The 25,087-nt window shown below is 40.9% G+C and overlaps 2 protein-coding genes across 4 annotated transcripts in view; both read left to right on the top strand.

Annotated features, from left to right (window-relative positions):
• Positions 1–2,788, top strand: part of RTN1 (reticulon 1) — a 145,954-nt gene extending 143,166 nt beyond the window's left edge. For 2 of the 3 annotated variants that reach the window (XM_075150854.1, XM_075150853.1), the window contains one exon: positions 1,429–2,232. In XM_075150854.1, the coding sequence (XP_075006955.1) occupies positions 1,429–1,471 (43 nt within the window). In that variant the 3' untranslated portion in view covers positions 1,472–2,232. Of the gene's footprint in view, positions 1–1,428 lie in introns of all 3 variants that reach the window. The other variant, XM_075150855.1, reaches the window with a different exon arrangement.
• Positions 2,789–12,314: 9,526 nt separating this feature from the next.
• CCDC175 (coiled-coil domain containing 175) overlaps positions 12,315–25,087 on the top strand; it is a 28,079-nt gene continuing 15,306 nt past the window's right edge. Inside the window, exons 1-7 of the mRNA XM_075152422.1 lie at positions 12,315–12,420; positions 16,034–16,119; positions 17,998–18,109; positions 19,756–19,891; positions 20,743–20,971; positions 21,798–21,920; positions 23,825–23,934. Of these exons, the coding sequence (XP_075008523.1) occupies positions 12,315–12,420; positions 16,034–16,119; positions 17,998–18,109; positions 19,756–19,891; positions 20,743–20,971; positions 21,798–21,920; positions 23,825–23,934 (902 nt within the window). The remainder of the gene's footprint in view (positions 12,421–16,033; positions 16,120–17,997; positions 18,110–19,755; positions 19,892–20,742; positions 20,972–21,797; positions 21,921–23,824; positions 23,935–25,087) is intronic.

The following is a 25,087-nucleotide window of genomic DNA, read 5'->3' as shown; positions in this document are numbered from 1 at the left end:
CCTATGAATGATGTCCTCCCCAGCTCCTGGCATGCAGGAGCCTGCGGGAGGGCAGATCCCTGGAGGAACACGGGCCTTCTCAGCTGAGTGTAGACTGCGGCAGAGCTGTGACCCTACGTCCTTCTCTCCCCTCTCCTGCTGTTTGGGGGAGCTGTGGACAGAGTAGCCCAACCAGGGACTGATGTCCATACTTTTGCCTGGCCAAGACAAACCAGAAGGAATGTGTTAACTCCCTTTCCTACTGACCACCCCAAGGCTGGGTTTTTGCATTCAGTGACTCTGTCCTTTAGAGTTAATAATACCATTTAAGAACAAAGTGGGAATTAGAACACCACCCTGTTACAGAAAGAAAATACCTGGAAGCACCACGATCTTGAGTGTTTCAAACCACCATGAACGGACGGAAGACCTGGATGAAATTTTTGATGCAGTCTGCTCTAGTTCCTAATGTGCTGCCTGTATCAAAAGCTTTTGTGGGATCCCTAAGGGCACGGTGAGGGTCTAAGCATAGTTCTCGACACTTAAGAATTAATGAAGCAGAATGGCTGGACTGGGAGATAGATCCATACATCTCAGCAGTTTGTATCCATGACTTTGCAAAAGTTGGCTGAATAACGGGTATCCAATGGAAGGTTACAAAATGGTGAGGTACAGAGAGCAAGTGACCCACAATGAGATGCAGAGAAAACTGGGCTTGTTTAGCCTGGCAAGAAGGGAGCTAAGGAGTGATTTCATAGCAGCCTATAAGTACTTGATGGAAAGTTACAAGATGATAGAGCCAAACTCTTCTCAGTAGTGGCAGATGTTACAACAAGGAGCAACAACGTAAATCCAGCTTAGGAGGTTGATGTTGGACATTAGGAGAAAGTTTTTCACTAGGAGATTAGGACAGCACTGTAGCAGCCTACACAAGGAGGTGCCAGAACCTCCTTCCTTGGAGGTTTTCAAGACGCAGCAAGACAAAGCTGTGGCCAACCTGATTTAGAATTGAGGATAGTCCTGCCTCATGCCCGAAGTTGATTCAAAGACTTCCAGGGGTCCTTTCCAGCCAATATTTCTGTGATTCTGCAAAACCCTTATAGCCTTGGGCAGGACTAAAAATCTGTACTGAAAATTCTTTGTTTAAACTTCATTCCTGGCTTCCAATAGACAAAAGACCATGGTAGAATAATGAAGCAGGGAGAATATCACTGAGAATATCCCATGGTTACATGAACCACCAAAACCCGGGCCATTTACAACTAGGGGCCTGTAAGAACACATAGATGGGCATCACCCCTTTTTCTTATTTTCTGTCACCTGTTGCGACAACACACCGAACGCAAGCTAAAGAGATTACCCCTGGATAAGACTCCAAGTGGGGATCTGCTGGAATGGAATAGCTGCCTGACCATATAATCCTCCTTTCTTCTTCTTCTTTATTTCTAGGATTCAAGCTAAAATCCCAGGTGCTAAGAGAAAGGCAGAGTAAAGCAGACATCAAGAATTCATCGACTACAGTAGTGAATAACAGGGGAATCTGGAGTGAAACAGCTCTGTTCTTACACTTTACTGCAAATTTATCGTTCTTTTTTTTCTTGACACCATAATCTTAGAAACATAAAACTCAGAAGCAGTGCTTTTCCCCTGCTGCTTCTGCACTTAGAATATTTGCAATCACTTGTGTCAAGCACTGAAGTATAGTAAAGAGAAAAGTGTACTAGATGTGTTTTTTTGTGTTGCTTATAAAGTGCATGATGGTGAGAGCCTAAATAATATTGACCTTTTTTATTTTATTTTTTTAGTGGTTTTCCTTCTTCTATTGGCATTGCTTCTATAACTTTTAATGTTACATGTGGCTAGGGGCTTTCCTGCTTAGCGCACTGATGCAATAGTTAAAATTGCTTCTACGTCACTGGGTTGCTGGTTGGATTCATCTTTATTAACTATATAGAATTGTAGACTGATGTTTTAGTGTTTTCCAGCACAAATAAAATAAACAGTAATCGGTACTTATAGTAATCAGTTTTGTATAACTCAAAAAAATGAAAACAAAACCCAGTACTTTTGTCGTAAGGAATTGACAGGCTGATTTACATGTATGGTAACTGGAAAGTTCCAGCATGTTAAATTTATTACAATTTGTATTACATTCTCTGTAGTTCCTAATGGACTTAATTATGGACTCTGAATATTTGCACTTATGTACTTGATACCGAATGCAGAAATAAATGTTACTAAATGTAAAAAGTTCTCCCTCTTGTTGCCACTGGGATTATCTTGAGACATGCAAACTGGACACATATTGTGCAACAAGAAGCATTTTCTCTCTGTCTCCCCTTGAGATCTGCACACACTTTGCCCTTACAAAATGGTGCAGTCCAACGAGATCATCTGTAGTACAGCTCATCTATCGGTTTCACATCTTGATGAGAACGGAAATAAAAGAAAGATCTTAGCACATAATTTGGTTTTTTTTACGGTGGTGTTAGCAAATAACAGGAACATGCAGTAATTGTCTCTTCCTCCATTTGCACGTTGTGGAAATCATAAGCAACACACTATGGGAGGGGTCAGCACAACACAAAGGACTTTTCTATTTCCTTATCATCATGTTACTCTCTTATCCAAAGCTGTTCTTTGAAATCTGCTTTAAACTGTGGGATCAATACTGAACCCAGAGGCTGGGAACTGAAATAAACATTTGCTCTTGTTTAAAGGTGAAGATTTTTAAAAATTGGGATTTGGTGTTTGACAGCCATCAGACAAGAGAAACAGCTGTTGAATAAAGTCTGAAGTGCTTCAAGACAAACAATTGGTTAAGTGCTGAATGATTTGCCTATTTGTGGAACATACCTGTAGAAATTTTTTTTTTTTTGGTATAAAAATGTGAACATCAAAACATTTTCAGCCAAATTGCAGATTTTTCTATGCAGAACTTATTTTTTCCACAAAGAACTAGATCCTTAAACACTTACCCGAACTTTTTGAATTGAAGTCTTTCCTTAGATTCATTCATTTAATTCACCTTCATCTCAGTTACACATGGATGTGGTGACATCTGTCCTAGGTCAGGCTGCAGTTCTGTTTGACTTGTATAAACGTACAACCCAAATGCACACGAGGAGTTCGTAGAAGCATTGGTATGGCTGTGGGCTAGTTAATTCTTGTGAGGAGTTTCAAATATCCTTATTTTCATTTAAGGTTTATATTTAAATATTCTTCTTTGCTCTCATTTAAAAATACTGGAGCGTCTTTTAAATGTCACCTGCGGCTAGATATGAACATTTTTTCTCAATGAAAAACCAAATGCCTCAAAGTGACATATGTTGCTTTTGATCAAATGGAATATGTCTGTTTTAGCATGTGTAGTTTGCAGCCAGGAGTTAAAATTCAACAGCTACCCCCAGCTTTATCTGTCTCTTAGACTTTCCTGCCAGTGTATTGAGATGGCCAGTATATACCCTGTATCTCTGAGGAAGACAGTACAGCCTGTGCAAGTGTCCTTGAGCATGAAGATTGACCTTCAGAATTCTTACTAATTACAAGATGAGTATGTGGGTCTAACATGTTAATTTTGAAAATAAGCACATTTAATGTCCCATCCCACCGGTCCCGAGCACCACCAATGCAGTTATACCCAAGACTAGCCTTTTGCAATGCTGAGCCCTAAGCAGGATTTAAAGGCTACATCTCCTGTACACTTGGAAATCAAACAAAATAAGACCTTCTGGCAGTCTAAATATTCTTAAGAGCCTCAATCAATAGAGACCAAGACCCTCATTCTTGTCTCCTCCAGCATGACCCTCTCTCTAAACCCACAGCCCTCCTCTCCAGATCCTCATCGCTCTGACTGTACCCCTGCACACCCACACCCTTTACTTCTATCTTTTCTCACATCCCACCTGTCCAACCCAGCTCCCAAACTTCCTTGCAGCCACCCTGACTTTATGTATATTTGGCAGTAACAACCTGCAAGTGTGCAAGTGCTGCTGAGCAGCTAGGATGGGTTAGAGTTGTGGGTGGAACCAATTTGAAAGACCATACTGGGACTCACCAGAAGCAGAGGACTTTAGCCAGGTCTTGGGTTGCTTGTGCTGCCCATGGCCACTATCACCTTACTGGGATCACAGCAGCATGTGATCTGGAACATGGAAGCTTGAAGAAAGCCATCATGCCTGTAGCTCCCATAAGCCTTGTTTGCAAACCCCTACTAACTCATGGTCCTGCTATAAAACTTGCAATGACAGAGCCCCTGTGCATATAGGGAGTGAAAGCTTGTGATGACCTTAGTGTTTGCTGGTAAGTCTCATTCATAGAGCAACACTATGGGGAGGGGTTAGACCACCATCTTTTTTGGTTTTCAAACAAGTAAGGGAAAAAAAACAACACTGAGCTCTATGTTTTAAATATTTTAGTGTGATTACAGTAGAATCTGAAGATACCACAATGACTCACATTCATGGGCTGAGCTGTTCTCTGAGGTACACAGGCTGTAAAGCCCTTTTGTTTCTGATCCTCATTTGCATTCAAAGTGAAGAGCAGCAGTAGACAAGCTTGACTGGTAAAAGCTGCAAACTTGTGAGGTTTTCTAGACAGGTGAAACCTGGGAAGCAGCTCTCACTGCCTGGGTAAAATGCCAGGGGGAGGGAGGGCATTACACCATTCTTTTGTCTTCAGAAGGTTCCTTGCCAGAGGAACCTGGACATGACACCATATCGCTAGTGCTTCAGGTGTCAGGTTGTCCCCCTAGTTCAAAGGCTGCTTTAACAAGACATGCAAGTGTATGAATGTTTTGAAGACCCATCTGACCAAGGGAGGTTTTCAGGTGGTTGGAGTTAGGTGTGCGCTAAATACCTTGCCCAAGCAGTCTCTCATCCTCTGTCTCTGGGTAGTTTGAGATGCTGATACTCCCTTTCTGGAGAGGAAGCTGAGAGGTTTCTAAGGTGGATGTCGCAGCTGGGAGGCTTGTTTAGATGCAAGGACAGGTCTGGGCCAGGCCTTCCAATGGCTGGGAACTGGCTGGCTAAGGTGAGGAAGATAGCTGTGTTTTGATCTGCTCAACATGGTGCTGCCTTTCGAGGAAGATCACAGGTCTACCTGCTGAGCTTACCTTGGAAAGCCAGACTCTGCTCATTTGAACTGAAACTAGCTTAACTCTGGCTTGGGGATGTGAAATCAAGAGTAGTGTGCTGGTGGGAGAAAAAATTTTGTTAGAACATCCTCACCTACAAATGTGTCTTTTGACAGATTTATATGGTTCTATGGCTTTAAAGTATTTTCTCTATGGTTTCACCTGTACCTTCCAGAAACTTTATAAGCCTGCTCCTAAACTGCTGCCTGTTAAGGAGAGGTTTGATAGTTACTGAAGAGCTCTGTCAGTGTTTTATGTCACTTGAATATCTGCCTATGTTCCTTGAAATGAATATTCCATTGGTAGTTTGATGTGAAATGTGAATACTCTTTAACGTCGTTGGTTTTGATTCCCTGCTTCTCAGTGCCTCAGCAGTATTTCACTCTTCTTCTAGCCTATGTATTTGCCTCTGAGTTGTTACTGATCTCTTCTATGCTTCCTCTGCTCTTTAATATTAATCTAGTGAGAATAGGATCATAAAACATGTCAGTGTCAGGAAAGCCCTGGAATTGGGAGGAGGTAAGAATGATATAACATTCTGTGAGCAGCTAATCCAGTTAAAGAGAGTCTGTCTTCTTCCCCACAGCTTTTGCTATCTCCCTGCACGCTTTCAGATGGCAGCTGGCTCCCATCCCTGCCCTGGTGGGTTACAAGTCAGTCAACTGTAAGCTTATCAGCCTTTCCTTCTCCATATGGACCCAGGGAAATATGTGGCAAGCCCATGTGTTTGCCCAGTGCAGCTTTGCAAACACCAAGTGTGATGTATTTCTTCCTGGCTCTTCTTAATATTTTCTTTTCTCAGGCAGAGAATTAAAAGATGCTCCATCAGTGAACTTGCATGCGAGCTTCCTGGGGTGCCGGGAATCAGTGGAGTGAGGCTGCTGGCATGAAGGAGCCTGGTAAGACTGGCTGGCACAAGCAGCCACTGCGGGACATATGGTATTTGGATAAGGGTGAGACATGTCCACTGATAGAAGAGTCAATAGCTGCAGTGCCTGAAAACGGAAGGAGGAATGGTCTCTATTTATTTCTGCCAGGCTTTCTTGCTGCTCAGCACCTTTATAGGAGGGAGTGGCAAAACCTTGCTCTCTGCCACGGTAGGGGAAAGAGACTGAGAGTGGACGCTCCTTCTCCACAGATGCGCGTGGAAATGGGAGTTGACTGTAAGTAGGTACATGGGCTTGATCTGCTTCTCTCTCTTACCTGACCTGTTCATTTACCTGTCTTTGATGTTTGCTCGTAAGTGAATGGTCAGCTCACCATCTGTTGGTGCTCTCCTCTGGTCAGCATCTAATCCAAGTAACTGCAGGCTAGCAATTCAGATGCCTGTGACTTGCCACTTCTACAACTCTACTTCCTTCTTTGTATAGGTAGCTGTTTTGGGGAGAGGATGAGCTCTGTAGAGCCAGAAAGGGCATCTGATGCCCCCTGAACCTGCTGCAAGCCCAGCTATATTCACCACCTCTGCAGCTCCCCTGGAAAGAGTGCTAAATCTACACGTATGCCAGATTTATAATCTGGGGGACATCACCGCGTGTGTACAAGGCAAGGTGAAGTTACATAGGCAGACAGGTATATGGGTAGATTGTTCTGTCTATTACCCTGGCAAGACCCCGTTGACTGGGATGTGCCAGTCTCTGCATTGCCCATGTCCTCATCTTCCCTTTCACTCCTGCTCTACCTCAGCCAAAATGCTGGGAGATGCTGAAGGGACGAGGATGAAAACAAGAGGATGGGATAGAGCAGAAGGAGTCTATCTAAGAAAACCAAAAGGCAAAGTAGCCCTGTGCTTACATGCTTTCATTGCTTTTCCCTCCTGTCTGCCCCTTAACGAGCAAGTCAGACTCATTTCTCATGTTCACTGAGTATCAAAGTGATTCAGCCTCAAGGTTGCAATTTATGCCTCCTCATGGCTCTTTTTGTTTAGGTTGAAAAAATAGTTCAGTCCAGTGAAGCTAATTGTCATTCACAGTAAGATCCCTCTGCGTATACTTCCCTTTATGAGGGAGCTGTAAAGAGGATATTAGTTACATTTTTACTTCTTTTATACAGCCCTCTAATTTAGCTAAAGTGATGTAAAGTAGCCCAGACCAGTCAAAAAATGTCTATAATGTTTTATAGATGTGACAAAAAAACCTCCTGATATGTAACATCCAGACAGTGCAGTGACTTGAATAGCAGATGTCTTTACACAAAATATTCTTCATTTGCCAAGTTAGAGATGAGGCCTAATTTCATTTCTCCTAATTCCACAGATGCTTGCTTGGAGAAACCACCATCCACACAATTATTAGCCTGTTACACTGAGTGAAAAACTGTCACCTTCGGCATAGGCTAAACATGATCACTGAACAGTTACCAGCAGAACATCAACTTAACTTGTCAATTATCAGCAAATTTGCAGAACTTAATTAGGAAGTGGTCGGGCTGTAACATTCTCAGAAGAACTCATTTGAGGAAGCACCTCTTCTATTCCGTCTTGTTGAAAATGTTGAAGTCCTGGAAACCTTCCTCACCTCTCTCTCCCCTCGAAACCTAGACAATTTACAACTTTTTGCAGCTGAAATATAAAGCTGTGATGAACTACAGAAAGCAAAACTATCAAAAAGTATACTCCAAGTTTTCACATGTCAGCTTAAAAAAACTTAAGGGGTATAAAATTCTGATACCACTAGTGCCACTTGAACACCAGACTCTCAGAAATAAGCTTAAATTTTAATTCTGACATTAGGAATCTCTCTTCATCTCAAAAGTGTTTTATCTCGCCCACTTTCCCAACAGCAATCACAAGTCTATGACTCACATACTATACCAACAGTGCAAATTAAAAGAAAAAATTGTTTCTACTGCCGTTTAGCCAAAGGTACTCCTACAGCTCTCCAGTCACAAGAGACTTGAGTAAGTCTGCCTTCTAGAGTGAAATGCTGTGGTCTGTGTTACGCAGGATGAACTACAGTATCATAACTTAAGTTTTGCAAAAGAAATCAGACAGAGAAGCTGCTATAGAGTCGTGTACCTGGAGTCTCTGATACGGTGCCGTGAGAGAAATTATGAGTGAAGCAGATAAAACTTCGATTAATATAAGATTTTAAGGAGATCTTCAGGAGCAGATGATAATTGGTAGCATTAAGAAGACAGGTCAGTACTGAAGTTTCCCAAATATCAGCCATATTTCAACTTTCAATACATAAAATGAAAATAAATAAAATACCCAAGATGCGGAGGATGCTAATGAGCTTTGCTAAAGATACGAAGTGATGAAGTATCGGAGGACACCATTGGGATGCCGTATGGAAGGAACTGGATAATCTTGAAACCCATGAGCAATAAAAATCGGATGATATTTTGCATCACAAATGCAACATTATGTCCTGGATTTATAACACAAAATTCTCTTGTTGGCTAGAATGTTGCTGGTTAGAAACAAATATTGGTGAGAAAACCCTGGTCGAACACAGTATGAAAGTGCTCAGTGCGGCAGAGAACTGCTATTAGTGGTATCCGAGGGAATGTAGCGGCCATTACAGGAATGGAATCCAGAAGAGTTTGGCTTCGTTACGCTAGCAAAATGAAGGCTGGGAAGGGGGGATATAGTTGCTCTTTACAGATATACTGGAGGTAAACACCAGGAAGGCTGAAAGCTGTTTAAGCTGGTGCTTAATTAAGCTGCTTAATGTTGACACAGAAAAAAAATTACATTCCATGGCTCCGGTTTGGAAAGTAAAATTTATTATTGGTCAGGGAAATTAACACTAGCTCCCAAATAGGAGTTAGAAACAAGCACTGTGAATCTAAGAGTCATTCAAGGCAGGAAATAGATTATATACAATAAGCAGATAAAATAAGTTCATAAAATAAGCAGATGGCAATTCCCCATGTGGCTCTTTTTGTGCTGAAAGTGAGTTTACAAGAGAGGATTGCAGGGAATCACACACGTTTTTTTTCCCAGCAATTATTGCACTAGTGCATTAACTATTAGAGAGTATCTGTGTTTATTTAGCAGGAGGAGAATTTTACAGATGCTCATCTGATATGGACAAGTAGATCTACTGAAGTCAGAGCAGCTCTCTCCAGATCATATGAAAGCAAAATTTGGCCCATTCTCTTTGGGAAGAAAAGATTGCCCTTGTCATTTATTATTAACTACTAATCTTCGTGATCCCAAGAAAGGTATTCCAGGCTCAGCAGAGACAACCAGGCACCAGTGATGCCATCATTAGACTTGTGACAAAATTCTAAAGGCTTGTCAACTCTTGCAAATGCACATGGGGCTTCATGCCTCCTCTTGTTTCCTGGGAGTTAGGAAGAGGTTATAAAGGCAGACTGGTCCATGTCTCCCTCTGTGAATCCTGTTTACTGTGACATAATTTTGTTCGCAGGGAAAAGGGCAACCAGATTAGATTCATTAGATTAGATTGTGATGGATAGGTTAATAGAAATGAGTGCAAACAAACCAAAAGTTTTTTTCTGGCATAAGTAAATAGAAGGGGAAAATCTACTGGAATTCAGTTCTTAGTTTTTACTCTAATAAACTTGTCAAGAAGCAGATGATATATGAGACATATAAATTTTCATTCGTGTTGAACACGTATTTGCTTTATCCATGTGCAGACTGTGAGTTGTAGTAAAAGGAAGGAAGGAGCAAATCCTCCTAGACAGCATTACCCCTGCTTACTCAGACCTAATACCCTGGTAGCTCTTGCAAGCTGGTGCCCAGCTACTCCCACCATAAGACTGGGCAGCGATTTGACTTTCCCCATTTGGTGATCAATGCAGTAGCTAAATTTATTTCTGATACAGGACAGCAATAAATTCCTAGAAGTCTGGAGCTAGAAATCAAAGTATTTCTTAGCTTAAATGTCCTGCTGCAGTTGTAAAACCATCCCAGTTTACGACCTATCCTTTGCTCATGTGTGCGCTTTATACATCTGTACCATATTTACCACCCTCATCTTTGACAGGAGTTTGAAAGTAACATCTGCAGATAAGGTCTGGTTGGACTAGCATGACAGCAATTAAAAAGGCATGTCTTTAGGAGAGGAGATAGCCCTGCAGAGAACCTTTCGTGCAGGAGCCACTAGGAATTTTCTGTTAAGTGTTAAAGAGCTTGAAGTCCTTCACAACTGTGGAAGTGTTTTAAGTTCTAGTGAAGCCCTGTCTTGAAATATCTGCTGGAAAAGAAGTTACTATTTCACATCAGAAGTCCTGATTTTGAGGCTGGTTTTGCAGAAAAAATGGTTATATTTCATTAGGAAACAGGAAAGTTACTATTGTTTTTCCACTAAAATCTACAATTCCACTGATAAATTTTACAAAGCTTCTGTATCACTGCAAGAGTGGGACCATAATTATTTAAAAAACCTAGGAAGAATGGTTAAAACATTACCTAGAAATGCTTCATTGCTTGAAGAGGAAACAACCTATAGTTTTTCATCAAGTATAATTTCCAGTTGAGGGGCTAAATTCACCAAGCAAATTGAGAATTTCTCCCCAGTACTTTGGTATTATACAAATCAATTTGTTTACTTGGCCCAGAGGTGCCTGAATTCCAGTCAGGTACAAAACTGCTTATGCTCTGCAAGCACTGAGTTCATTGAAGCCCGACTCCTGCCTAAGGCTTAAAAAGATTTTCACAAAAAGAGGGCCCTTCCCTTCTTCCTAACAAAGTTTTACCTTGTTGTTACCAAATTGGCTGACATGCAATGAACAGATGGCTTTTTTTTTAAAGCCAGATAGGACACTGGTTTCTACTGGTCTTCTACTGGTTCAGGTCTTCTACTGGTCCAGGTCTATGAGCAGGTCCAAGGATTACTGTCTTCACCCAGATAATGGTATTCTGCATGCAGTGAAATGAAGACATGGATCCATCTATTCTAGGGATTAACTGGAGATACTTTGCAGATTCAAACGGCAGAAGAGTGTTACCACAGTCTACAAGGTGGTGGACACTGATTGCCCCCATCTCCTGCAAACATCAGGAGGAGAGGATGATGCTCATCTCGCTTGGGATCAGGTCCTGTGTATGTACTCAACATACAGGATTAACAGCAGATCATTTAACACATGGCTGTTCTTGGCACAGTTCAATTTCCAAAGTAATTTCTTGGAGTGCTGGAGGTGAAGGATGGCACCACCTTTGCTGATTGTCCCTTGCTAAGCCATAAATCGATACTGATTGTGAACGAAGAAGGTCTCCAGTAATAGATTGGCAAGGTGGCAGCAGCCATAAATATGTAGGAAAGAAAGGGGCCATCTCCTAACAAGCTGGTTATCACCAGAGGAAAGTTGCAGCACTTTCTATTAGACTTTTTAAGATATTTAAAAAGAGGTTATATTATCCTGCTGATTATTTGTCTCTTTGAGCTTAGTTCACACGGAAATGATCGGCAGTGCCACCTGATATTGCCTCATACATTCACTATTTTATCTTCAATTTTGAATAGAGGATATTTGTTCTTAGAGCCTCTGTTTTTAGTGATAACTGTAAAATACAGATGACTGCAAACACAGATGACTGCATTTAAAAAGATCCACAGGAAAGCTTCAAAATGCAACTCAGTTGCAGCCTGCAGGCTTGGAAAAGCAAATAAAGAATTTAAGCTCTATTATTAATATTTTTAAATGTTGCATGTTTTGAAGGGGTGGGATGCCAGCATAGTCTCCAAGGCCAGAAATTATCAAGTTTAACTGCTAGGACCTAAAAGTACTGTATGCACGGTGTTTTGTGAGAAGGCCATTTCATATGTTGGCCACGACTCTTCTAGGTTTATTGTAATATTTTGATCTAATCTTGACGTGATTCATTGTCTGTGACAGAGGAAAGCCTCGAACCAGAAGCACAGAGGTTGCAACAATGAAGAAAATTCCTGATCAATCATCTGCTCCCCAAAAATGACTTCTACAAGGAACAACAACACAGCCGTTGTCCCCACGGATGCGATGCGGGGAAAGCGGTGAGGTCTTCTCCTGCCGAAGGCCTCCCTTGGATGCCTGTGCATGACCTCCCCGTCGGCTCCCCTGGGAGGCTGGCATGGGGTGGGGGCTGCACCCCCCCGTAAGCCCGGGAGGTCTGTTGGGGGGGACAGACCCAGCCTGAGCCCCTGGGAGGTCTGTCCCTCTGCCCCGGGGTGAGGGGATGGGGCTCGGCCCTGGGCCCTGAGAGCCTGGTTGCCTAGCAACAGCAAGGCCTGGCTGGGACACCATGTTGAGATCTGGCCCAGCTGCCATGTTGAGGCCTGGTCCGTCTGCCACAGCGCTCTCGTCCTCTGCAGTGGCGCCGGCCGCCCTCAGCCGCCTGCAGAGCCTGGGTGGGTGTGCGCAGGGCTCGGGGGCTGCTGAGGTGCCTCCTGCCCCGGCACTGGGAGGGGGGGCTGGTCTCCCTAGGGACAAACGTCCCCCTAGCCCCAGGCAGGTAGAAGCGGGGAAAGCCCCAAAGCCTGTGCTCTTCTGTATTTTGTACTGCGGGGATGCGTGGAGCCGGATCTTAATAGGGAAAGCGGGTATTATTTTACCTTAGCATTGGTTGCCGTTTTAAATGCCTGCCTAAGGAAATATGGCTAACGTTATCCCCATGGCTGCAGTGGCCCTGGACTGTCTTTTCCTGTTTAGCTGCAGCCTGGTTTACTGGGGCTGATGTGGAAGACATAAAGTCTGAAGGGTAGAGTCACTGCGAGTGTTTGGTTGGGAAGGGCCGTGTGTAGGCCGTGTGTTTCTAAATGAGATGGCTGCCATGGTTATTAATGCATTTCCTCCTTGTCTTTTTGGTTTTATTATCACATATGGGGCCATCTGGTTCCTCTGTGGGACTCCCAAGACCTTTTGGCAAGCATATATGTGAAGATGTCTAGGGTTTTTCCTCTTCAAGCCTTGCTACTACATCTTATTTCTGGAAACCTTGCTTAAAAAAGAGTTTTCATGGACAACTGCAGTCTCTACCTGTAACACAACCTCCTCGCTATCAACAGTGCTGACATTGTAGGGCAGGGTTGAGAAAAATCCTCCTTCCACTACAAGCCTGGTGGCACATTAAGAAAGCAAATGCACTTTGCGCAGTGGTTCAGGCGCTGTGGCAGGTGGTGCGAGACAGATGCTTGTGGTCCCCTCAGCCTCTCAAGTGAGCGTGTGGCATGGTATGTGAAGAAAGAAAGAAATTTTAAATATGCTCAAAGCACAAATTAATTCCTTTCAGATCTTGAGAGGTTAGAAGCCCTTGAATTGTCTTGAATGTTAATTTTTTTCCTGGGCCCTTCTTGGAAGATAAATGTGACCTATAGAATCACATTTATCACGGTGTCTCTTGTAAGAAATACAGCCTGCTTTCAGGGTAGCTGGATGGATTTTGGAGATGTAAAACTGGAACAATTCAGCAATCAGCAACTTGGTGCAAAGGCCTTCGGGAAGGAGATGAAGCAATGACTAAAAACAGAATAAATTTGCTTCAGAAGGAAAGATTAATCATCGTGCAAGAGAAGGATTGCTTCAAGTGTAAGCAAGGAAATTGCACTACAAGTAATAAAGGTAGCCAGAGAAAAAGGACCAAATAAACAAAGTACCAGGCGATACATTTCAAACAAGTTTTATCTGGCTCCAAAATACTCCTCTTTGAGAGGTAGGGGCAGGTGTGTATTAAGGCTGAGCAGTCTCGAGGGATGGATTCTGCGCTGGGGGACACTGCCTCTGGTTATCATTTCAAATTTTCCAATTTCAGAACATTCAAAACTTTCCATCTCTGTCAAATCTGTTTAACTGGAAGTTATTCTTGTCTAACAAAACTGGTTTCTTATAAATACAAGATTGGGCACAGCTTGTGGTTATAGATGTAAATCACAAAATATTCACTTCTGGAGGCCTCAGCTGTCAGACTAAGGAGTGTATGGGACTAGGGCTGAGCTTCCCTGTTACCTTTGAGATTGATTGCAGGGCATTATCTCAACAGCTTAGTTTCAAAGGCTGTACAATTATAATGTCCCTCAAAGAGCTTATAACCTAGGGGTCAGAAAAAGGCATACACAGATGAGACAAATGGCTTGGGGTGACATAAGCTGTAGTATGAGATCTAAGATGATGTGGAAACACTTCACCAGTAAACGTCCGTGGTCTCAGTACTCTTCCCTCCTGGCCACTGCCCGGTTGCAGTTCATCCCGTGCCCAAAGGAGCCAGTGGGATTGAGGAGGGATTTCAGGTGGGACAAAGCAGTGACAATAGTTTTTGAGAATGTGGTGTGCAAGCAGTGCTCTGCTGTGCAGGGAGGATGAACTGATGCTGTTCTGAAGCCAGAAGTTTGTGCCTGTGGCACTGAATGAGAGAGGCCAGGAGGGATGGAAAATGGATAGCTGACATTTTTTGCATATCACCTTGATTTTTATGCCACTTTTAAAAGGCTTAAAGGTTTGATTAGGAGAAGAGTTTTGGCAGTAAAGAGGGTGGGATAAAGAGCTGGTTGAATTTTGGAGCAGCATGTTTGAAAAAATAGCAAGACTTTTCTGAGGGATTTTTTTTTTAAAATAAAAAACTCTGTATTTAGGAAACCTATACTTCACTAACGTTGGTTTACATTTGGCATTTAGTTTTGGTTTAATAACAGGCATAGAAGGAAATTGAAAATACCTGAAAACTTTATCACAACTTTTTTCTGAAGGAGATGTTTCATCTAGGAAATATAGATTTTGAGAAAGCAAATGTAAGCACAAAAGAGGAGAGAAAATCAAATAGATAAAAAGAAATCAAGACGTGGTCTGGAAGAGAGAAGACCTAAAGGACTGGGAAAAAAGACTTCACAAGCAGAACTTAAATTAGTTTTTAACATGGATTTTCATCTATGCACAATGTGCCCTACATTTTATTATGTTTCTGAGGAAAACAGCTCATAGCTCTGTTGATTTTCAGATGGTAAAAGGACTGTGATTTCAGACTGCTGCTGTTAGAAAGAATTGTCTGGAATTATTACTAATTGGTGAAGCTGGGGCAAATTCCGCAAATTATACCACCCACTCTGCTGTTTGCTGCATATATGGGTTTGCTTTCTGACATCTGTCCTGCTGAGAGTTCACAGAAAATGCCATACTGGTAGGTGACCATCACCAGGCCTGAAGATGGGCAGGTAGGGCACAGGTAGTGGCTGCTCCTGGCCTTTGTTCCCACCAACTCTGGATAAAGATCCTAGTGAAATGAGACAGCTGCTAGTTTTCAAACAAGTTAGTAGGTCAAATTAAAAACAGAGTGCTCAGCTGGTTCATTGCCTTGTCTTCACTACAAATTCACTTATGCTTGGATTAAGAATTTTCTTTTTTTTTTGCCCCCTATGAGGATTTAGTCTCTGTTCCAAAATCAGAGTATAAAAAAAATTCATGCCACTGTAACAGGTACAACAATCTTTTGGATGCATTCAAATCCTTGCAATTATTATTCCAGCTCAAGCTAAATTAAATTTAACAATACAAAGAGTAGCTTCTGGAGTAACGTAAATCTCACTTCAGGCTTTGATGAATCCGGATTAGTATTTTTGGTTGGAAAGAGACATAATGAAGCCATGACTGCTTGGAAAAATTCTAAAGATTAGCTACACCCTGCTTAAAGGGAAATTATTTTGATCCACAGCTTTTACTTCAGTTTAATAACCTCTGTAAACTTCCCTGAATGACTCTTTTAAAGATTAATTCTGCAGAATTTAAGTTGGAAGCATTTTGTGACTGAAAATTTTACCAGGTCCTGTGGCCTTAATGTACCACTTGTGCATCTGCCTTTTCTATGCACCAGGAGGAGTGTGAAAGGTGCTGACCTACTTTAGAACAAGGCAAAAGAGATTTAGCAAATAATTTAAAAATAACTCCTCCTCTTTCAGAATTAGTATTGCAGAACAATAGAGCAATATTTGAAGCTTAAAAACTATGAATTTTAATTTCACTGCATTTTTCATTTAGAAAAACACTTGAAAAATGAAGACTCTGCATTCAGTGGGGAAATTGTGCAGTGTCTTGAAGATACTATTGCTGCTATTAAGAAATTGGTAAGAAAAATCTAATATTTAGTTATAAGTATATGGGAAAGAGTGAGTTGGTAACCATGAAATCAATCTTTTATGGTTGTAATATTAGAAATGTTCTCCCATGTGAGTTATATTCTACCTTAAGAGAGACACTTCGCTGCCTGCAGAAGTTTGGCTATAACGGAACAAACGAACCTGACTAGCATAGATCACACAGCTGATCCAAGCCTTAGCTTACCTGCTGGTGTTTTAATGGGGGAACAGTACATGCCATTTATACTCGGGGCTAGTGAAATCTGAGGAGTGTCCAGATTTCTGTTGAAGTAAACAGAGGAAGGGTCTTATGCTCAGCAGAGTAAATTGGGACTCAGGGTTGAAGTTCTGTTCCCAACTCTATTCTGTCTTCATAATTTGCTTTTGAGCAAGAGGTGTAAGCTCTGAACCTACAGTGACTTAGTAGGAGCATCACAAAAATCACCTGAAGGCAAAAGTCTACTTGTGTAGAGCTTTTTATATCATAAGGGTCTTAACACCTTCAGATGTAAGGGAGAAAGATAATGCTTCCCTCTCAGGGCTGCTGTGAGGATACACACACTGATGGTAGTGCATTCAGCAGATGGTACAGAGTTTAGCTGGTAGGTGGTTTGCCCTGTGACTAGGTGCAAAGGGATTTTTTTAACAATTTATCTTTCCTTGAAACAATTGCATTGTGTGTGTTAATAAGAGACAGTACAGCAATTATGAGCTGAGGATGGCTGTTCATAGGTAGCTAGCTTTTGCTGTAAGACCTCTGAAGCCATTAAAGCCAGAATGGCTTCAAACAGAAAGTATTTTAAAAGTATCTCCATAATGTGTTTGTCTAGGTAGGTGTAAATTTCGTAAAACTTCCCTTTCTCCTTCAGTAAGCCTCTAAATCATCTACTTCAGACCAGATCTGCATTCGTCTATCAGATGAGTGCTTTATGTAATGTGCTGAAATCATAAAGCTGTTTTCTTTTCCACTGCTTCAGCTAATTGAGGATGTAACTCATATGAAATTAAAACCTTCTACATATTTATTTTCCAGCTCCAAGTATTTCATTTTCCAAAGGAAATGGGAGTAATTTATATGTGTGCATATAGAATTTGCTCTGTAGACAGTAAATTTCAACAGTGTCTTTTCTTCCCACAGCGTCTCAGCTGGTGATTGTAACTGCTAGCAAAACTGAAGGAGAAAGATAGGACTGGTTTTATGCATCAGTTGTGATGCCAAAGCCAACATCCATTTAAGAACTGATCTCTTTTCCCAGGCATTTGGGGCTACAATTCTCAGTCACCCAAATTTGGGGATTCAGTTGTTTGAGGGCTTCTCCCACAATCAGTTCAGTCTGTTTTGTCTTGCTCCACCATCGCTCTAAAAGTGATCCTTCTCATACCATTAACCATGAACCAAAAGATGACTTTCTAGTGTGTCTCAAGGCTGGCTAGAGTCCCTCTTCTTCGGTATAGCTTCAGGCCACAGGGAAATGAGGCTTTTCTGTTGCTTAAATAACACCTTTCAAGCACAATGGCAGAAGCTGACAGCTAAGACTTTCCCTGCCAGCACAGCTTTTGTAGCAGAGATGTAGGTAACATCTTCCTGAAGATCATTAACAGTCAGAAGCCAACAGTTCCTGGAGATACATAGATTTGTTCAGCTAGCTGTAAAACAAATTATTTTGTTATTTCGTTATTTTGAAGTGTGAAAGGAAGGAGGAAAGAGAGCAAATATGAGCAAGGGGAATGATACATCTAGCCATGGAAAATACCCGGTATCAACTAACTAAAAAAATATGAAATAACAAATTTTGTAAGGAAGAAGTGCTTTTCCATCTGTTGTTGTATTACTCGGTTCTCACTTGTGGATTTTTTAATTGTCAGGAAGAAATTCGAAGGCATACCCTTGAATGCCTAGAAGAGGAGACTATAAAAAACAGCATTCTTCGCTTCAGAATGCAGAATTTTCCAGGAGAGATTATTGCAGAGATGACAGGTAGTACTGACTTAACTAGCTCTGAAAAAACCAAAAGAATTGAATTTTCTATACGTTTAAACAATTTGAAGTATTCTATAAAATAAATCTTACTGCTAAAGGTAAATCACTTTCAATAATAACTTACTAATGAAAGAAGGTAAGTGTTTGCTGATGTATGATACTGTGAGGGATTATTCTCTCACATGAGAGTGTAAATAAGAGATATCTTCACTGAAGACCATGCACAAGCACTAGAGGAATGACTGGAGAACTGCAGCATTCAGTTCTGACCCCACCCGTGCCACAGCCTTTCTCTGATACTTGAGATGGAGCACTTGAGTGCTGCAAGTTCCCTCCTTGTGGAGTGGGGTTAATAATGCTTATCTGATGTGACATTACTTTTGGGTGGGGTTCATCTGACCAAATGCTTATCAACTGTCTCTTTTAGACTGGAAAGAGAAAGAGGCACTTCTAGGCATGATTCATCTCACCCTAGAATAGCTGTTTAAAGCAAGTCAGAAGAATCATGAACTTGAAGTGCCTCTTTCTCTCCACTGGCTATGAAGGGAGGCTAAAGCATTAGCTCAAATGTAGGTATCTAGATGAAAACAAAGTTTGAGCTCTATTTCTCTTTTTTTCTCAGGTATGGCTTCACTTTTAAGATGATCAACCCATATTCTGCTACTACCCTTCTATTTACACTGTAGTCACAAAGCAAAGTGGTCAGGGAGTTGATCTAGATGACTTGTAGGATTTCTTCTTTTTGGGAGAAGCGAGAGAGTTGGAGTTCTTTATCTGGCTAACCATGAGGCTGCATGATTGTTCATGGTGGCAGAGGAGGAGGAATGGCAACGTGGCAGGGTGGCCGGGGAGAGCAGGACTACTCCTTTTGGAGTACTATGGAGTTAGATCAGCTTTAGGTTCATCCTGAAACAGCAAGCAGAGCTTTTCTTCCCCCCCCCCCCAGCTACGTTCTATGTTTGTTGATTACTTTCTTACAGCCAGTTTCCTCCCTCACCTTCTCTCTGCCTATAGCATGTGGTCGCTATGGAGTTAGTCGGTTGTTTATACTAGCTGTTCCCATTCTGCACTGCCTAAGTGTTTTTGTGTGGGTGGATGTACACTAATGTGACTGTTATCTCAGAAGCTGAAAAGATGCTGTAGTACAACGCCCCTGCACAGAGGAGCTTTAACCACAGTGCCTCTTCATGCAGGCTCTTCACTTTCACACAGCGGTGGCTCTTCTGGGAGAAATGCTACTGAATTTCGACCAAGGTGATCCTGCTCCTTGTCCCTGGCTGTCAGAGCTGGTTGTGCAGAAGATTTTTTTAGGGGGAAAGGAATAATTTTTATCAGTTCACTATATGTCTAGGGAATTTCTTAGACATATAGTATGAAAAAGAGCCATTGTTCTGTGAGAACACAACAGGCTGCTTCTTGTTGATAAATGTAGATGCCTCAAGGAAAATATGATAAGACTAAACTACTGAAACAAGGTATGTGATTTTAGGGATGTTAGTGTCTTAAAAACACAGCTATCCCTTACTAGGTGACAGTACCTATAGTAGTGAATTGAAGATTATGGATCAATCCCTTAATGCATTATCTCATATATACCTTTTTATAGCTAAGAGGCTTCTGCATGTTTTGTATTTATTTTTTAGCTCTTGTTACTGCTGCACGTGAATCTAGTGCTGCTAAGATAAATCAGCTGCAGTCTGCATTGAAAAGCATTGCTGATGAAATTGAATTACTGGATGAGAAGCAAACCCTTTGTGAAAGACAGAATGCTGCACTGTGGTATGTATTCATTTGAACAAGGAAAATGGTACTGGCAAGATGATTAAGGAGAACTGAAATGTTATCAAAACATGGCGAGTAGTGCTTGTCCCTCACCCCTGCAGCTAGCCACAAGTGTTCCTAGGCAACTCTTTGCTGCAGCAGCAAGCCTGATTTTTAAGATGTTGTTTCTTGAACAGCAGAGCCTGCCTGCTGCTGCCTGCCCTCTGATAAGCTAGCTTAGGAAAAACTGGCTGCAGCTTTGCTTCTCACATAGGTAGGGAGAGTTTTCTCTTTCAATAATTAATGTTAAGGAACTACTACAAACAAAAATCCTAGTTTTCAGTTAAAAAAAAACAACTGTGGAAGGAACTCTGAATCAGTAACTGTGCTAGAGATCCATCTTCATCTTCAAAAGTTACCCGAAGAGGATACAGAGACTTGGGAGATATTTGTTTTCTCCCTGCCAGATTTCATGTTACCATCACCTCTGCCATGCTGCTAGGGCTGTTCAAAAATAAATCACAATGCATTTTCTTAGGGGAAGTCTGCTTTCTTCATTCTTTCAGTGCTCGCAAGCAGCCCTTCCATTTTTAATGAAACTTGTGGAAAATAATCACATCAGAAAAAGTAAAACTGAAAAAGTTATAATACAAATAACTGAAAGCCATTTCATTGGAATGCAAAATAGTAGATGGTCATCATCACAGGTACCAGTGCATGTCACGCTTTATGATATGTATAGTGTTATAGTAGACTGAATTGCCAACGTATCGACAGGCAAGTATTCGTTTCGACGAACATCTGAACCAAGTCTTTGATCTGAATGAATGGTAGGAAAGATAATTTTCATCTATTTTTTTTTTTTCCAGTGAGGAGCAAGAATACTTGCGGACACAGTATAAAGAAAGAGTAGACTTGCTGAATGAAAGAATGGCAACGAAACAGAACACAAATGTTCTCTTAATTGAGACTTGTGAGAAAACAAGAGATACAGAAAGAGAAATAATCAGAGCAAAGGCAGCATTAGCAGAATTGAAAGAAAAAATAGCTGAAAAAATGAGTAAACTTGAGAAAGAGAAAGAAGAATGTGATAAAAAGGTAAAGGTTTTGAAATGTACGTCACAGTTTTACAGATGATAGTTATATAGTGCCAAAACCAAAATGACCTCAGAAATTATTCCAGATGTTGTATTTTGCTTTCTCATATGGAGCTAACATATGTCTCCACAGCAGCACAAACAGAAAAGTGACTCTCTTGACATTGGGTGCAGACATGCTGTTTTGACTTCCGTGTACATGCGCTTGTGTCTATGTGTGTGCGGGAGGTGTGTGTGTGTGTGTATACACACGCAAACATGCACACATCAAACTTGCATGGTATAAAATTTGTTTTCTAGCAGCACATCTCAGAATGTCATGTCTGTATTGGTGCTTCTTACTGACTGTGGGACAAATAATCATATGCTGGGAATACAACCCCTCCAGGCAAACTGCTTAAAAAAGAAAGGTACCTATATTTTCCAGCAAGGTCTGAGATAAGATTTTACTGTTTTTTATATTCTGCCCTACCTTCAGTTGTGTCTATTTGATATCCTTTCTGAACAATAACATAAAAACAGATGATCAGATTAAAAAAAAACTTTCTAGTAGAAAATACGGTATAATGAAGTTCCTACACTGGAATAAAATCACATGAGATTTTGACAGATCAGGTCCTAATTTGCATGTTATATTAATTAATTATTGTTTCTTTTTCTTATAGAATTTGGTCATTTGGTACATAGCTGTGGCTTTTGCAGAAAATTATTTTCTACCACTGTAAATTTTGTGCTCATTTAATTTTGGAAGGCTTCAGATGTTTTAATATAAATTTGTAAACCATGCACAGTACATTGCTTAATTAATTGTATTATTTTTCATGTAGAAGAGAGAAATGAAAAAAATCCTTGATACTCAGGAGGCAAAAACTTCCAAGAAAAAGCGTGAATTTGAAAACTTGAATATAAAATTTCTGGACCTACAGCGTTTGATAAGTCTGAATTCAACAGTAAGTTATATAAAAAATTATTTTGGTTCCTTAGTGCAAAGATCAAAATTCAATTTTATAATTGGTCAAAGTGAGGGGAATTTATAGCAAAATGCAACCTCTAGCTTTTAAGAAGAAAAATAAGCTTCATGCTAATTGACTGACATTATTAACTGTTAGTTCCTCAGTTGTAAAGTCACTTTCAAAAATAGAAGGTCCATATAGGTTTTTACCACCTTAATGAAACAGTTGGCTACTCTGTGCTGGTCAATCTATTTATCAGGACATTCTTATAGGGAATATTAAAAAAAGTCAGTGAGAGGATGACTTAGATCCCAGTCCAGCACATGCCTCTGGTGGAGCTAGTTGGAGGACTAGCTGAAAAACAGAAATGATAATCAACAGATATTTAGTGGATGCAAACTATGATATAGGGGGAAGAAATAGGAAGAAATTTAGAAAAGAAGACTCTGTTCAGATGTTATGAAAGAGTTTGTACTGGAAAAGTGTTGTAGAAACTAAAATAAGCAAGGAGACTATATTATGCTCAACTGCCTGGGAATGCATTCAGCAGTGTAAGTAACTCCACACTGGTGGACATGACAATTTTAAGGAGGCTCAAGACTTGGAAAGTCAAAGCTAATAGGGCTAAAAGACAACCAGGCTTTCTCTGTCTGCCCCTGCCTACTCTAGAACTACTTTTCCTTTTTTGCAGGGATAACTTATCAGAGAAAAGTAAGGAAAGATCAGTGTCATCATCTTTCCTTTTATGATTTCTTGCAGAGTTAACTCAAACTATGTGCATTCAGTTTAGCATCTGCTGAGTTACCTCAGCACTACTGAAACTGTACTGTAAAACTAATACAAGTGTAATGAGTTGAGCCAAATTGAGATGTAAAACATCATTTTCTGCGCTAGTCTTGCCAACTTCTGTTAGAAGCACTGCTGCCTTCCCAGTTGTCGTGGTTTAACCCCAGCCGGCCACTGAGCACCACCCAGCCGCTCACTCACTCCCCCCTGGGTGGGATGGGGGAGAGAATCAGAAGGGTAAAAGTGAGGAAACTCGTGGGTTGAGATAAAGACAGTTTATTAGGGAAAGCAAAAGCCACGCACGCAAGCAAAGCAAAACAAGGAATTCATTCACCACTTCCCATCGGCAGGCAGGTGTTCAGCCATCGCCAGGAAAGCAGGGCTCCATCACGCGTAACGGTTACTTGGGAAGACAAACACCATCACTCCGAATGACCCCTTCTTCTTCGCCCAGCCTTATATGCTGAGCATGATGTCATATGGTATGGAATAGCCCATTGGCCAACTGGGCCAGCCGTCCTGGCCACGCTCCCTCCCAGCCCCCCGTGCACCTGGCAGGGCACGGGAAGATGAAAAGTCCTTGACTAGGTAAACATTACTTAGCAACAACTAAAACATCAGTGTGTTATCAACATTATTCTCATACTACATCCAAAACACAGCACTGTACCAGTTAATAGGAAGAAAATCAACTCCATCCCAGCTGAAACCAGGACACAATAAAAGTCCTTTCTGTCTGAATGAGTACCATGTTAGCAAACGTTCCAGAATTGTACCTGAGTTAACTCTGCAGTGAGGTTCCCTTAAATGACAGATTTCATAGGTTAATTTTTAAAAGTTTCTTTTCATTACCAACCTGCATTGATTATTTTTTTTAACTCTTTCAGTGATTAAATACAATAAAAACAACCTTAACCACTGCTTCCTCAGTATTCTTTCTTTGCAGGCTGTAGTAATTTTGACTATGAAATCTCAGAGTGGTTAGAAAATAGTAGAGTCACATGCAGATGTTATGAAATCTTTAAAAAAAAAAAAAAGACCAGTGGCAGTAAAGGGATTTCTTATCTGCTGTTTTGAAAATTTCATATGTTTTGACATAGTTTATTTTTTTATAGGCTGTATTTAATGAGGAAATTCTCGTAGCAAAACTGAAAGAAAAAAGCAAGCAACTGGAAATAACCCTGGAGCTTAAAAAGACAGACAAGCTGGCACTCTCAGAAAAGAAGTAAGAATTACTAGACCATTTGATCTCATCTTTTTACTAAACCTGCATCAGTGTTTTCTGAGGGAATTTTTCCCTGATATTTAAGAAGAACCAAATTCTATAAAGTATGTGAATTATGTAAAGGGAATCTTTCTATTGGCTTTAGTGGCTACAATAAAGACTTGGAGGACAGCTGGAGTTGATCTAAATTAACTGTCAGGGAACAAATATTCACAAACAGTGCCCTTTGGACTAGAGTTATATTGTTATTCTAACAATATGCATGATAGGAAAGTCAGTCATTACTCCCTGCATATGCTATCATCATCCTATCAATGGAATACTTACCTTTGCTATGGCACAGAGATTTCCTCTTCTGTATGTTAACTGAGATGCAAAGCATCACAAATAATGTGAATAAGCAAAATAATCCAAATATCATTCTATGGCCTTGTCTATGTTACACCCATGGAGCTCAATGTGGAGATCCTCAATTTAGCATTATCCAGGCTAGCTCCATAGCTGCTTCTCTTCTGACTCTGCCAGAGGCCTTCTGAAGGGTTATATGACCAAAGTGATGGGGAAAAAAATTGAGACTCTTCCTGGTGTTTGAACCCATTTCCCTCTACAAGCTGAGCTAAGAATCCCTACAAAGAAGAAAATACAATTTCTTGGAAACTTGGGTAAAATTATTGCTCTGAACTCTACTATTTTTCTTGATGGCAGAACTAATTCATTAATGTCTTCATGAAATGAATGTTGCCATTAATTAACAATGTAATTACTGTAAAAAATGAGCTGCAGCCAGCATCCGGCCATGGCCCTTGATACTGTAGGCAGTTATAAATTGCTTATCTTTACTCTCCTGAGTATTAACTTCAGTAGGAATATTCGTGCTAGGGAAGTTGTCCATACTTATGTTTCAAGGGTCCAGATCGTTATGACCTGATGATGGCCACAGACCCATGGGCTATGGGGAATTTCATAGCCTGAGTGTAACAGAAGCATTGTCTTTCTGGTTTTTTTGTGCTGTATTTTTATAGCTGTATTGTGAATGTATTTTATATATTTTCGGGTGTTTGTCCTTCATAACACATTCTACTATTTGATGTAACAGATGAGTTAGGCAGTTGAGTTAAAGAAAGGATCTGGTCAATGTATTTTTTCCTTCACA

The sequence above is a fragment of the Calonectris borealis genome, chromosome 5 (genome assembly GCF_964195595.1).
Source record: "Calonectris borealis chromosome 5, bCalBor7.hap1.2, whole genome shotgun sequence".
NCBI lineage: Eukaryota > Metazoa > Chordata > Aves > Procellariiformes > Procellariidae > Calonectris > Calonectris borealis.
Note: the sequence above shows the minus strand (reverse complement) of the source record. Positions and strands in the feature narration are given on the sequence as shown.